General features: G+C 37.0%; 1 protein-coding gene across 1 annotated transcript in view; it reads right to left on the reverse strand.

Moving 5' to 3' along the window:
• The window catches only part of TCERG1L (transcription elongation regulator 1 like), a 381,274-nt gene that overhangs the window by 46,344 nt on the left and 318,094 nt on the right, over positions 1–16,836 (reverse strand). Inside the window, exon 9 of the mRNA XM_053691741.1 lies at positions 12,002–12,071. Coding sequence (XP_053547716.1) covers positions 12,002–12,071 — 70 coding nt within the window. The remainder of the gene's footprint in view (positions 1–12,001; positions 12,072–16,836) is intronic.

The raw sequence follows: 16,836 nt of genomic DNA on the forward strand, positions 1-16,836 counted from the left end.
TTACTAAAAAAAAAATAGCTTTTAGTTCTGTACCAAGACTACATCATTTAGAAAATCCTATACTATAAAAGGCCAAGTGTGTTTGTCCGAAGCTGTCATGCGCAGTAGAGACAGCACGCGGACAAACACACTGGCCTAAGTCCCTACCTGTTCTGCCGACTGCGCCGAGCAAAAGTGGGCGTGGCCGAGCGTGAAGGGGGCGGGGCCTAACGCGAAGGCCCGTGAAGGGGGCGGAGCCTAGCGTGAAGGCCCGTGAAGAGAGCTCAAACAGCTCAAGAGAGGGTGGAGGGATGTGGGGAGAGGGGGGGAGATGTGGAGAGATGGGGGGAGATGTGGAGTGAGGGAGGGGGAGATGTGGAGAGAGGGGGGGAGATGTGGAGAGAGGGGAGAGATGTGGAGAGAGGGGGGAGATGTGGAGAGAGGGGGGAGATGGGGAGAGATGTGGGAGATGTGGAGAGAGGGGGGAGATGTGGGGAGAGAGAGGGGGGGGGAGAGAGAGGGGGGAGAAAGAGGGGGGAGTTAAAGGGGGAGAGAGAGAGGGGAAAGAGAGAGGGGAGAGAGGGGGAGAGAGAGAATGAGAGAGAGAGGGAGAGAGAGAGGGGGGGAGGGGGGAGAGAGATAGAGAGGAGAGACACAGAGAGAGGGGGGAGAGAGAGGGGGGGGGGGAGAGATAGAGGGGCAGAGAGAGAGGGGGGAGAGAGAGAGGTGGGGAGAGATAGAGGGGCAAGAGAGAGAGAGGAGAGACAGAGGGGGGAGAGAGAGAGAGAGGGGGGGGGAGAAAGAGAGAAGAGAGAGGGGAGAGAGATAGAGGGGGGAGAGAGAGAGAGAGGGGAGAGAGAGAGAGGGGGGAGAGAGGGAGAGAGAGAGAGAGAGAGAGAGAGAGAGAGGGGGGGGGGAGAGAGAGAGGGGGGGGAGAGAGAAAGAGAGGGGGAGAGAGAGAGAGAGAGGGGGGAGAGAGAGAGGGGGGGGAGAGAGAGAGAGGGGGAGAGAGAGAGAGGGGGGAGAGATAGAGGGGAGAGAGAGAGACAGAGAGAGGGGAGAGAGAAAGAGAGAGGCGAGAGAGAGAGAGAGAGAGGGGGGGGAGAGAGAGAGAGATAGAGGGGAGATAGAGAGAGGGGTGAGATAGAGAGAGGGGAGAGAGAGAGAGGGGAGAGAGAGAGGGAAAGGGGGGGGGGAGAGAGAGAAAGAGAGAGAGAGAGGGGGGAGAGAGAGAGGGGAGCGAGAGAGAGAGAGAGGGGGGGGGAGATGGAGAGAGAGAGAGAGGGGGAGAGAGCGCAAAAGAGAGGGGGGAGAGAGAGAAAGCAAAAGAGAGTGGGAGGGAGAGAACGCCAGGGGTGGGACCACTGTACTGCAAAAAATGGCCCGTGTGAACGGGCTTTAGGACTAGTATATTATAATAAGCTAAAATGTCTACTACAAAGTGTAGGGGGTTCCCAACTAGGAAGCCTGTCTGCCCATCTTCATGGTGAGTGTATTATGGATGCTATCTGTCTGCTGCCGGCAGCTATATTTTTCAAAAGAATTCCCTTGTGCAGTGCGGCCTTCTGGTCTAGCATGACCATATATCTGTCAATCACTAAAAATAAATAAAGGTTAAAAAGCAGTGTGTCATCTGTAGAATATAGTACTTCCATATATGAGTCATTTTCTGTCTATGTGTTGAAACAGTTTTAGTTTAATACTTTGTTAATTGAGAAGTGAAAAACGTTAAGCTATTGAAGTTTGCAAATATTAACGAGAATTGCAAGATTTATTTTCTCTCAATTACTTTGTTTTTTAAATATACCATGCATAAATTGCCTAAATTCATAAGGACATAATCCATTTGACAAGAACTGACAAACAAAGGAACTGAGCAAGAACAGTGCTGGGGAGGAAGCCTGATGCACTGCATAGTCAATAAACTGGAACCCTAGGATTTCTTAGTCTGTGTGATGCTTCTCGGTATTGCATGCTACCTGATACACTTGTGCTCTCTTATGCTCATCGTGACATCATTCCACCTAAACATTTGTAAATGAGGTTCCTGGTGAAAACAGTTGTGTATGTGAGTTAGCTTCTACCTGATCTAATGCTGAAGTATGCATGCCCTGTTCCAACTATGCTATTTACCTTAAGCCCTACAGTACACTGTTTATAATTCTTATGTGGTCTGTCTAAATTAATTGTCAAAACTGTTATATGAAGTTTCATGTTGTTTAGATTTGTTTGAGTTCTTAGATTGGTTTCGTGTAGGTTTGCTTCTTGCCCTGAAGGGAGCATTATCACACATGGAATTGTTTTCTGTATATATCAAAGCTGATAAATAAGGGCATTTGTGGCAAACTTTTGAAAAATGCACTGGTTTGAACATTGATAAATGCCTCTTTATCTACTAGATGTGTCTTAAACAACAGAACTATTGATTTATAGCTTTTGAGTTCCTCCTGCTTTTAAGAGATTTCATTACTGAGTCTTTTAAAAGACAAATGTTCACTCAAAGTAATATTTCTTTTTGGAGCATGTCCGGAAACCTAATATGTCCTCAGTAGAGAAAGCAATTGCAAGCAGGCTTTAACTACCAAAACATTTTCCCAAAGTGATGCACTCTGGGAAAATGTGAAACAAGCCGTTTAAACACCTATTGTACCTATATAATAAATAACAGTGGTGCATACAATGACTGGACTATGAATCTGTGCTCCCATGAATCCATCATAATTTTAGGTTTACATTTAATTTTTAAGGTGGAGTGGAAATTTTACACTGAATCTATTTCTCTCCCAAACTGTATAGACTGTAATATAGTAGTTCATACGTTCCTATATGTCATTCACCACACAAATAAGGTAAATAATTAAAAATATGAGTTATGAGTCCATCTCTGCCCTGCTTCCCATGCTCTCTAGGGTGACAATATAACTTTTTTTATGCTTTTTGTCAATACGCTCAAGAATTATATTACTAAATTATGTCTATATGTTAGCTTGTGTTTTTAAAACTTTATAAACACATAATACTTTTTTTTAACATTCATTCCCCCAACAGCTCCTATTACAAGACAACAAAAAGTGCAAAAACCATGCGAGTCTCCAGGCACTATAAAGTTTTAAAAGTTCATGATTTATTGGAAACCAAGTGAAAAAAGTGATAAAAACAAAGTGAGCGTAAAATGTGAAGCTGGGCTGTCTTACGCGTTTCGGCTACATGTTAGCCTTACTCATAGACACACTTTGTGAGAACAGACACTGAGCTTAAATAGCCCCTGTGACTGAAAAAACAAAGCCCCAGCTGAGCATGATTAACGAAAATACATTCTTATATTAAACTGAGATACAACTATGTAAATAACAAACATGAGATCAGGGCAAATTCTATACTTTACAAAATTTACAACATATGAGAAAAGGATGCAATAAGAGCCAAATGCAAATAAAAGATATAACCACCAGTATATATATAGATCGCTAACACTGGGTGTATAGGGGGAAACAAAGCTACATAGTTAACGGGACATACCCTTATGTATTGTAGCATTAGTTACCATAGCTTTAATTGAAGTACAATTTATTAACCCTTATGTATTGTAGCATTAGTTACCATAACTTTAGTTGAAGTACAATTTATTAACCCTTATGTATTGTAGCATTAGTTGCCATAACTTTAATTGAAGTACAATTTATTAACTTGAATAGAGCATGTAAGTTGCATATGCTGGCATGTCTCTCTTTTAGTAAATAATTAATTTACATGTTGAAATTTAGCCAAATAAAAATGCATCAAGCTATAAGTGTAAATAAAATAATATGAATTGACTGGCTTTAAAAGTCAATCAGAAATTGTGGGTTCTAGAATTTATTAAAAGGGGCAGTTTTCTTTAGAAAAAGATGCGATAATCTATATAGAGATATTAAGTTGGACATGAAAAATACCCAACTATAAAGGTAGATATATAAAGCAAATACCTAACTATAAGGGTAGATATATAAAACAAGTTACATATCACGATATTAGAACTTATTGGTTGTGTAATGGGAACAAATTGCTTAAGACTATTGAGACATAATGTCAGGATTGATCATTAGTTAACATTCTAATGCTTATATGTGAGGCTTTGCTATAAAATTAGTATTTAAAGTTTATTAAATTTTATTGAATTTTATCATTGAATATGGACAATCCTGATAGGATATAAATTTAAACAATTGGGGGCCAGCTAATTGTCAGGTGGATTCAAGTTAATTCTATCGGTCAATTTCTTTGCCAGAGGTTAATGACATCACCTTCGATGTTAAAGCCTGCTGGTCTCCTTGTTCTGAGTTGAAAAATCCAGTATGCCTCTTGATATAGAAGCCTACTGGATATGTCACCTCCTCTATCTGGGGTCCTAACTTGCTCAATGACCTGCCATTGAAAGCTATTTACATTTTTACCATGTTTATGGATAAAATGTTGTGCTAAATCTGAGCATTCAATCCCATTCTCGATATTATTGAGATGTTCACAAATTCGTGTTTGTGCCTCTCTGGTGGAGCAACCTACATAGTGTTTTTGGCAGGATGTGCAATCCACGAGATAAATAACATTACTGGTACGGCAATTGGTACAATTCTTTAAGGAATAAACTCTCTGTGTGGCCATGGATTGAAAGTTTTTTGTTACACGAGTGCAGCCACAGGCTATGCATTTATTAAAGTGGCATTTATAATGCCCCTTGACGTGCAACCAACTGCTTGTACCTGGCTTTTTCTTTAACATACTCGGTGATAGCATGTTCCCTAGAGTGCATCCTCTTTTGGCTACAAAGTTGCACCCAGATAGCACATAGTCTTTGAGACTGTCCTCTGCTGTGAGTATAGGCAGATGTTTAGTTATTATTGAACACATTTCCCCATATTGAGGGCTATAGGTGGTTGTAAAAAGTGGTTTGGATTTATCAAATGTGTTACTCCTAGCAGAGTTATAATTGGTTGACAACATCATTGACCTGTCAGTGCGTTTTACCTCCAATAGGGCCCTATTAACAACCTTCTTTTGGTATCCCCTTTCTAGGAGTTGAGTGGTCAATATTTCACTGTTCGTCTCAAAGTCACTTTCATTTGTGCAATTACGCTTCAAGCGTGTAAACTGACCCTTTGCTATCCCAAAACCACTATGTCTCGGGTGGTTGCTATTTGCATGCAAAATTTTATTGCATGAGATAGGTTTATGATACAGATTGGTTACCACCTGGCCCTTTTCGACATCACCTGTTAGAGTTAAATCTAGATATGTTGTCAAGTAGGTATCAGATTGGAAAGTAAATTCCAATACTGCTTCATTCTGATTAATGAAAGACACAAAATCAGATTTCTGATCCTCTGTGCCAGTCCAGATGATCAAAAGATCATCAATGTATCTTTTATAGGTGCTGATGCAGTTACGATATGGGTTTTCCTCACCATAGACGTGGGACCGCTCCCACCAAGCCATGAAAATATTCGCATATGATGGTACAAATTTAGCACCCATGGCGGTCCCACGTCTCTGGAGGAAATACTCATTTTCAAATTTAAAGTAATTGTGATGTAAGAGAAAGTCTAATGCTTTTACTATAAACTCCTTGAGTATATCATCATAATTACTCAGTTGATCTAAAAGACATCTTACTGCCTCAAGCCCTTGATCGTGCGGAATGGCTGAGTACAGACCAACCACGTCAATTGTCAGCCAAGAGCAATCTTTATTCCAAGCCACTTGTTTAAGACAATTGAGAAGGTGCTTGGTGTCACGTAGATAGGAGGGGGTCTGTAGGACAATGGGCTGGAGAAGGGAGTCAATCCAGCTAGAAAGCTGCTCAAATAGTGATCCAATACCCAAGACTATAGGTCTCCCTTTCACCACCTCCAAGGATTTATGAACCTTAGGGAGGTGGTGAAATATAGGTACAACTGGATTGGAAACATATAAAAAGTTCAAAGTGTCCTGATCTATGACCCCTTCCTCCAGGCCATCGTACAGAAGACTCCATAGCTTAGTTTTAAACAGTTCTGTAGGATCAGAGGGCAAAATTCGATAGACATCCCTGTCATAAAATTTTCTATGTGCCTCCTCTATATAATATGATCTATCCAAAACCACTATACTACCTCCCTTATCTGAGTCTTTTATAGTAATGTCTTGTCTAGATTTTAATTTATCTAAAGCCTCTTTCTGTAATGGTGTTAAATTAGGGTAGGTATGTTTGGGATTATTATAGAGTGTAATCAGATCTTGTTCTACCCTTTTGTGAAAGGCTTCTAAAAAAGGCTCTTATTGCATCCTTTTCTCATATGTTGTAAATTTTGTAAAGTATAGAATTTGCCCTGATCTCATGTTTGTTATTTACATAGTTGTATCTCAGTTTAATATAAGAATGTATTTTCGTTAATCATGCTCAGCTGGGGCTTTGTTTTCTCAGTCACAGGGGCTATTTAAGCTCAGTGTCTGTTCTCACAAAGTGTGTCTATGAGTAAGGCTAACATGTAGCCAAAATGCGTAAGACAGCCCAGCTTCACATTTTACGCTCACTTTGTTTTTATCACTTTTTTCACTTGGTTTCCAATAAATCATGAACTTTTACAACTTTATAGTGCCTGGAGACTCGCATGGTTTTTGCACTTTTTGTTGTCTGGATATACATTGTTACCAGGCTTGAATCTCGGCACTCAGGTGCACAGTAGGTGTATGGGGATACAATCGAGTAGCAGGGAATCCCATTGGCGCAGGAGACGATTCACGTCATGGACCGGAAGCGCCTGACAACGCTCAGTTACAGCGTGCAAACTAAACAGCATTACGGAGGCTGTTGAGTGGTATGCCCATGCGGATGATTATTGGAGCATAGGACAAACGACCTCTACGAGTGAGGAGTTAGTGGTGCAGCAGCGGCGGCAGGTTTTTCTAAAGGCTCCCGGAGACAGGCTCAAGCAGCAAGTGTGGTGAGTTATACACCATCCCGGTGTCAAGCCGCATCCATACCTGCCATTCCGCAGACCTTGCTACATCTATATCCTTATACCCATTGTATTGTTTGCACGTACTACACAGCTTGGATAGGATTCATTTCCCTCCCCATACACCACACACCTTGAGCTGCACTAGGAAGAATTCCCTGTTAAAAAGCTCCTATTACAAGCCTTATTTTTGTTACAGTAGAACTAAGTAGTAAAATAGCAATAAATAGCAATAGAAAAGCATAGTTTAAAACTTAAAGAAGAACTCCACTATTTGACCTTCAGCTTAGCGTACCTTAAGCTAAACACTTGAATGATAGCTTAAATTAATTTTTCAAGATGCCCCCATAGAAAGTATATTATGCGAGGGATATAGTGAACGTGCACTATCCGACATCCAGATGTTAGCACACCTAGGCCTAGATTTGGAGTTTGGCGGTAGAAGGGCTGTTAACGCTCCGCGGGTTTTTTTCTGGCCGCACCATAAATTTAACTCTGGTATCGAGAGTTCAAACAAATGCTGCGTTAGGCTCCAAAAAAGGAGCGTAGAGCATTTTTACCGCAAATGCAACTCTCGATACCAGAGTTGCTTACGGACGCGGCCAGCCTCAAAAACGTGCTCGTGCACGATTCCCCCATAGGAAACAATGGGGCTGTTTGAGCTGAAAAAAAAAACCTAACACCTGCAAAAAAGCAGCGTTCAGCTCCTAACGCAGCCCCATTGTTTCCTATGGGGAAACACTTCCTACGTCTGCACCTAACACTCTAACATGTACCCTGAGTCTAAACACCCCTAACCTTACACTTATTAACCCCTATTCTGCCGCCCCCGCTATCGCTGACCCCTGCATATTTTTTTTAACTCCTAATCTGCCGCTCCGTAAACCGCCGCAACCTACGTTATCCCTATGTACCCCTAATCTGCTGCCCTAACATCGCCGACCCCTATATTATATTTATTAACCCCTAATCTGCCCCCTCAACGTCGCCGACACCTGCCTACACTTATTAACCCCTAATCTGCCGAGCAGACCTGAGCGCTACTATAATAAAGTTATTAACCCCTAATCCGCCTCACTAACCCTATCATAAATAGTATTAACCCCTAATCTGCCCTCCCTAACATCGCCGACACCTACCTTCAATTATTAACCCCTAATCTGACGACCGGAGCTCATCGCTACTATAATAAATGGATTAACCCCTAAAGCTAAGTCTAACCCTAACACTAACACCCCCCTAACTTAAATATAATTTACATCTAACGAAATAAATTAACTCTTATTAAATAAATGATTCCTATTTAAAGCTAAATACTTACCTGTAAAATAAATCCTAATATAGCTACAATATAAATTATAATTATATTATAGCTATTTTAGGATTAATATTTATTTTACAGGCAACTTTGTAATTATTTTAACCAGGTACAATAGCTATTAAATAGTTAAGAACTATTTAATAGTTACCTAGTTAAAATAATAACAAATTTACCTGTAAAATAAATCCTAACCTAAGATATAATTAAAACTAACACTACCCTATCAATAAATTAATTAAATAAACTACCTACAATTACCTACAATTAACCTAACACTACACTATCAATAAATTAATTAAACACAATTCCTACAAATAAATACAATTAAATAAACTAGCTAAAGTACAAAAAATAAAAAAGAACTAAGTTACAAAAAATAAAAAAATATTTACAAACATAAGAAAAATATTACAACAATTTTAAACTAATTACACCTACTCTAAGCCCCCTAATAAAATAACAAAGCCCCCCAAAATAAAAAATTCCCTACCCTATTCTAAATTTAAAAAGTTACAAGCTCTTTTACCTTACCAGCCCTGAACAGGGCCCTTTGCGGGGCATGCCCCAAGAATTTCAGCTCTTTTGCCTGTAAAAAAAAACATACAATACCCCCCCCCCCAACATTACAACCCACCACCCACATACCCCTAATCTAACCCAAACCCCCCTTAAAGAAACCTAACACTAAGCCCCTGAAGATCTTCCTACCTTGTCTTCACCATCCAGGTATCACCGATCCGTCCTGGCTCCAACATCTTCATCCAACCCAAGCGGGGGTTGGTGATCCATCATCCGGTGGCTGAAGAGGTCCAGAAGAGGCTCCAAAGTCTTCCTCCTATCCGGCAAGAAGAGGACATCCGGACCGGCAAACATCTTCTCCAAGCGGCATCTTCGATCTTCTTCCATCCGGTGCGGAGCGGGTCCATCTTGAAGCAGACGACGCGGATCCATCCTCTTCTTCCGTTGTCTCCCGACTAATGACGGTTCCTTTAAGGGACGTCATCCAAGATGGCGTCCCTCGAATTCCGATTGGCTGATAGGATTCTATCAGCCAATCGGAATTAAGGTAGGAATTTTCTGATTGGCTGATGGAATCAGCCAATCAGAATCAAGTTCAATCCGATTGGCTGATCCAATCAGCCAATCAGATTGAGCTTGCATTCTATTGGCTGTTCCGATCAGCCAATCAGAAAATTCAAAGGGTTACAAAGATGCAGGTAAATCATGTACAAATACAAACATGAATGTGCAGTTTTTTGAAACTTGAAAAAAAAAAATCCTTAATAACAACAAAGATGGTCTTTTCAAATCCTCCATAAAAGGAAATATGAATGCAAAATCAAACAATAGTGCTAACAGGTTAATTAAAAAAAATGGTAAAAATGTTTAAATATTTTTGGTAAAAAAAATCCAGAGTATACAAATTGGGAAATCAAAGCTGGACATCTTGGCACATGACATAAAAAAAATTAACACTAGTAACTATTTCCCATTAATAATAAATACTGTCAAGCAAAAAGGTTTCCCGATGGAGATAGCAAGATAATAGATAGATATAGATAGATAGATAGATAGATAGATAGATAGATAGATAGATGATTGATTACCAGCCCAATTGTTTTCTTTAAATAATTTAAATTTGTCTATTATTTTATTTATTTTTTACAGTTTTCAAACAAACTAAATCAGGAATATTCAACCAATACTAATATATGACAAGAAATATAGATTTAACAGCTGGTATAGTTTCATGAATCTAAAGCCACTGATATTTTGATGTGATCTGTGAAATCTTGTATAAGCAGGTTTATAGTACTCTGGAGGTCTCAAACACACTCTTACTTCAGTTTCCTTGAATAAAAATGAGGTAGCACTTCAGCTTTCCTTTTTTATATAATTCATGGATTTGTTACCATCAATGAAAGATAAAGTGAGTAATGAACAGAGTCATAATTTTAGAAATTTGCATTGTACAACTATTGAGCCATTCGTCAAACACTGATATAAAACAACTGCTTAGAGTGAAATATATACAGGTACAAAATTGTAAATCAATAATTCCCTTTTCCATTTTGTTATTTACGGTTGTGGATAAAACTAGAAAGACAAGGATTTTGAATGCAAAAAAAAGCTGAAATGATATGTTTAATACAAAGTTGATGTCTTAAGCATCTATGAGCTATATTTCTACAATTACTCAAAAAATAAGGCTGCTTGGAATATTATATCTAAAAAGTATAACAATAATTTAAGTCACATAGCAACACTCCAGAAGGCTATAAATAAATAGTCGTATAACTATATCTCCTAACAGAACCCTTATTCTAAAACCTAATAATGAATTTTAACCATATTCCATATCTATTACTTTAACCTCTTATGCTATCCATAATTCTAAAACGTGAAATCCTAACAGTATCCCTAATCACAAACCACCCCTAAACCCTAACCTTAACCCCTAACCTGAAATTTTATCTATAACCATTATTTACCCTAATTACAAAAATCAAACATAACCCTAAATCATAACCCCTAATATTAACTCTAATTCTAAAAAGTAACCCTAGCCCATATCATTAAAGTTTAATTCTATTTTTTTGAATAAACAATAACAGCCTTAATTCTAGACCAAAATGTTAAACCCCAACTCCAATCAACAACATAGAATCTAAATCCTTACATTAGCCATCAACCTGAAACCAGAACCCCTAATGCTTAACCACTAATCCTAAACCTCCACCAGAGAATTAACCCTAACAAGCCATTGATAATCTTACCGCTAAACACTTTATTTAATTATAATCATTAACATACCACTATACCAACTCATTTTAAATCCTAACTCTAAACCCTACAATGACTTTTACTTATGTAACATTTGAAAGTCAATAAAAATGTACAAATAACATTTGACATAATGATATAATGAAATGAAATAATTATCATGAGAATATCACAGGAGGATAATATCACCAAATATAGATTTATTGAGAACTGACAGAACTGAATAGTAACTATTTAAGCAATGTTTCTATTTTATTTAATTTTTTAATATAAAATCCCTTTAAAAATAACATTCATGCTTAAATAAAGATACTTTCAATATGCATTAAAATATAGATTTGTGATAAACAAAACATGTCTTAATTGATATGTTATTATGATAATTACAACTAGAATTTTGTCTTATAAAGATTGCTGTTTTTAATCATCCAAATAGATCAGCTCTATTTTTCTCCATGGGTTTTTGACAAATTAAAGACATCCTTCTTTAAAATCACTTACTGTATATGAACTAATGTAAGTATAACTAATTAACATTTGGATAACAGCAAATGAAAGCTAATAGATACTTTATTTTCACTCAGTATCACCTAATGATGTCTTTGTACCTTTTGCCAACTTTGACATTTATCATTCAAGTTCAAGCAAGTAATTAATCTCACTAACTCTAAATTAACTGACTGGCAATCTAATACACTTCTTAATTAGATATAGTGGACAAATACATTTCAGTTGAACCGAGCCATAGTCTGAACTTGGATATAGATCCAAGTAAACTGCTATAGAAATGTGTTTAAGTAACTGCTATGGAAATGGGTTTAAGCGTGAGAATAACTGTTATACATGTAGCTTTTGCTATTTGATATCATGATTAATTTGCTACGTAGGTCTATAAATCAAAACATTCCCTCAGCACTACTACAACAAATATAACAACACTTACTTGTTCCTTTTTGTTTTGGTATTGTGCTCATCATTATTCTCTTCTGGGACAAATCCATCCTTTTTGCTAGCTAAAGAAAGACAAGTAAAATAAATATTGAGCTACTGAGACCAAGTTCCATTGATGTAAAAATATATTTTCATAAATCATTAATGACAAATTTATGTTCATACCTGGCAGCTTATTTTTGATTAGAAATTATACTTTTTAATTCAGCATGCAAAAATAGTTAATGAGCTCAGATTCTGATATGTTAATTCACTGGTAGTTTATTTGGAGTCAGAAGATTAATTTAGATTGTTTATCTTTATATCTGGTTTATTCATCAAATAACATTTCTAACTATCTTTTTTTTTTGGTAAACATTCAAGTTTTACAATTCTATAAAGATGGGTGTTAATATTTATTAACATTTGACAAACCCTTACCTTCAGTCTAGGGGGTACATGCCACAAAAAACTCTCCAGTTCTATGCCCATCATTTCAGGCTCGTCTGAAATTGAAGTTAAGAAGAAGCAGTCGTAAGACTGCTGCCCCCTAACGTCTCCAGAAACTTTAAGGTTGCGGACTGAAATCATCCCGACACTATAGGGATGATTGACACCCCCTGCTAGCAGTGGATTAGCCATGAGTGAGCAGGGGGTGGCATTTGTAGTGAAATGCTTGTGCTATGTTAAATGCTGACAGCGTATGCGGACCATTAACAGATGCCATTAGTTCCTCTATAATAACCCAAAACACTAAACTAGCTATAGTGAAAAATATACCTAATAACTGATAGTAAAAACATGCAAAACATCACATTGATCCCTATATTTATTATATTCCAAATATTATTCCTCTGTTTTAAGATGTATTTAGGTCTGTCCCTGTTATTCTGTATAATACTGTGTTATATTTATATCAATCCAGTTAAATGAGAAAGTTACATCTGGGAACACAAACTTTCACAGCATCAAGTTGCCTGGCAGTAAACTTATTGTTTTTTTTCAATTGCAGTAAACAAAATGTCCTCTAACTTAAATTGTTCACTGCAATTGAACAAGAGATAACTTCCTGACAACTTGATACAGTGAGAGTTTTTGTTCTTGGCTTTAACTCCCTCATCTGAATAAATCAATAAAAATAGTCTGCACTGTAGTGCAAGGTGTGAAGATAATTATAGTAGACCAGACTACTTGGAAGATTACAAAAATAGAATGTGTAGACTTTGTGTGAGTGGAGGGGTGAGTGCAATATTGATTTTTATTAGATTAATTAAACTTGCTGTGATAATAAAAATATGATCACTGTGTACCATATACGCTGATCATAGAAACATAGATTTTGATAACAGATAAACACCATAGGCCTAACATATCTTCCCAGAAATATCTAATTCATAGCATAACCTTATGCTTATTCAAGGCATTCTTGAAGTCCCCCACAGCGTTTGTCATTACCCCCTCAAATGGAAGTTTTATTCATGAATCAATTCCCCTTTCTGTGAAGAAGTGTTTCCTGCAAACTACTTATGAACCTACTACACTTCAGATTGAGATCATGACCCCTTGTTATTGAATTTTTCTTTTTATAAAAAATACTCCTTAATATACTTGAAAGTTACTATCATCAAGTGCCTTCACTATATTTGTGTTATAATCCTTCAGATATTTCTCTGTCAAACCAATCCTGGCCAGTAGTCTTTATATCCTGGCGTCAAGTGTAGTGATAACGAAAATTCTTTGGTATAGTAGCGGAGGGACCCAGGAGAAGGATGCCAATATCAGGAGAATAGCAAGGAGCTAAATACCAGGAAGTGACCGGGAAGGTCAACGCAGAGTCGGCAAGCCAGGGATCGAACCAAACAGACACAGGAAACAGAATCAGAGTCCAAAAGCTTAGTCAGGGAAATCGAAGGTCAGAACCAATCAGGCAACAAACAGAGTGGAATCAGCAGGCAGAAGAATGGTCAAAAGGAGGTCCAGGTCACAAGCCAGAATATGATATACAAAAATATATTTCAAGGTACACCCACAAGATACACTCATTACTAGGGCAATGAGACAGAGAAACTGAATGGCATTTAAAGGAAAAAGTGCACCAAAGGTGACGCAATGCATCGGAAATTATGTAACTTGGGAAAACCAGTGTGAGACATCACAGGTGACGTGATGCGTCACAGGTGATGCGATGCGTCGAGAGTGACACAAGATGGAACAACCTGGAATCAAAACAGTGTCATGACAACATGGAGTCATAACAATATGTTGGTAATAAGTGCAACCTAACCTATACCTTTATGTATATCTGTTAATTCTCATTCATTACTCTAAAAAAAAAAAACCTGAAAATGTGTTATTGGAATTTATTTGAGGTGATATATCATATTGATTATTGAAAGCTAGTAAAATTAGTTTGTATCTAACTGGATTCAATCATAATTATATAATAAGGAAGAACAACTAATATGTTATCTAATTGCACAAATTAATCTATTATTTGATAATTATTGACATTTTACCAGCTGCTGATGAGCCTTTTTCAATGTTGCAACAATCACATCCAGCTATTTTCATTGTTTATTGGCAGCACTTTTGACATTATCGGTATGGTTAAAAATGGTTGTATAATTAACCTTAGACAGTCCTGTTTTGTTGATCACAATACAAATTCTTGATACTAAAATTAGAGATTTACAGGGCCAATTTTCAATTGTAAATGATTACCCCAAAAAGTTTTAAAATGATTTTGTGAATAGGAAAACCACACTGATATTACCCTTTAACATATTAAATAACAGCTGGAAGCAACCTCACCAAACAGATCCAAATGCTTCCTGCTAGACCAATTAAAGTTTAAAACAAATGTATCAATAAGCACTTTTACACTAAAAAAAAAATGGTAAAACCAATAACCCAACAAACACACATGCCTACTATGTTCAGGATGTCAAGGGAATATAGCTGTTTTAGTGTGTGCTTTTATACTATTTTGTACTCATGCCTACAACACCAATAATGCACATATTTCTATGGTTTGCACAACGGGTTAGTTATACATGTTTAGTATCAGTATAAAGGGATTTATCTACATAGAGGTCCTTCAACATATGATGTAAAAGTTAAAACCCCTATATTGGCTTTTGATTTTCTTTTCTTTGGTTTTTGGATTACAAAATTGTGAGATTAGCAAGATAGGTGATGATTTGTGTTATTTTCCAGAGGTAAATAATTCAAGATTATGGGGTTGTAAGAATAGAAATATTTTAGGATTCTAATCACTGTAAAAACACACTAATATTCAGAATTCGTGATCTACAAAAAACTAGAGCAAGATTATGATCAATCTTACCATTCTCTAATATACACCGACTGTATAGGAAATCTATGAATTTATTAATAATATAAAATAGTATTTAAAATAATTATATACTAATATAGAACTATGTATCAAACTTAAATACATATATACTTATTTTAAAAAAATATGTATTAATAAATTGAATTGTTAAACCTTTGTTTATGATTCCAATTAGTATGCAGAAAATATGCAACAATGTTCCTACCTGAAATACCTGTGTAGAAAACGTTTCAAATATATTCACATTACAGTAACTACTTTTAGTTACTCAACAGAACATTAAAAAGCAAGAACTTGTGGGGTCAATCCTTTGGAAAAAAATATCAAAAGATGTATCTAAAAAATCCCCATAAACTTTAATGGTGGTTTTCTGTAGAAAAACATTAGATACATTTTCAAAAGAATTGTGACCTAACCCTTACATTTATTATGATGGGTCTTGTAGTTGTTTTGATGATTGAATATGACATTTCTATATTGAATAGGTAACTAGACTATATAAATTATTTTTTTTAGGTTTCAACTTCCTTTTGTTAAATTTATGGGGCCGATTTAACAATGTGCGGGTGGACATCTATAAATGCAGATAGCAAAAGCTGTCGGCATTTATCATTGCACAAGCATTTCTAGTGAAATGCTTGTGCAATGCTACCCCCTGCACATTCGCGGCCAGGGGGTGTCAATCAACCCGATTGTATCAGAGTTAAGGAGCAGGGGGCTTAAGACCACTGCTTCTTAACTCTTGTTTCCGGTAAAATCTGAAGGCTCGCGCAGAAACAGATGCATACGGGGCATGATAAATTGGCCCCATAGTCTAAAAAATGTTCAAAGTTTGTTCTTGAATGATAAAATTTAATATTTTAACAAAATGATAAATATAAAATGTTATAATTTAATTGAAATTAGGGTTCAAAATGTATAATCTTAAATAGATCATTTTTATTTTTCAAAATAATACATTTTGATATTATATTTTGTCCCTGTGTGTGTGTATAATGTTTTTCTCTCTGTGTCTGTGTATAATGTACTATATATATATATATATATATATATATATATATATATATATACACACGTGTGTGTGTGTGTGTGTGTTTGTGCTTGTATGTGTTTTAAATTGAATACTGGTGCTACGATGTAGCGGATCATGTCCACCACACATCGATAAATGCCGAGAGCATATGATGTCAGCATTTATCATTGCACAAGCAGTTCTGGTGAACTGCTTGTGCAATGCAGCCCCCTGAAGATTCGTGGCCAATCGGCTGATAGCAGGGGATGTCAATCAGCCCAATCGTATATGATCGGGCGGATTAATGTCCGCAACTTCAGAGCAGGCAGACAAGTTATGGAGCAGTGTTCTTTAGACCGCTGCTTCATAAGTTCTGTTTCCGGCGAGTCATTCGGAGCTTGATAATTTGGCCCCTAAGTGTACATTTTATAGGTATCAGATCAATGTGTGGGAAGAAAACATTATTCTGCAGCTCTATCAT

This window comes from Bombina bombina, chromosome 9 (assembly GCF_027579735.1).
Source record: "Bombina bombina isolate aBomBom1 chromosome 9, aBomBom1.pri, whole genome shotgun sequence".
NCBI lineage: Eukaryota > Metazoa > Chordata > Amphibia > Anura > Bombinatoridae > Bombina > Bombina bombina.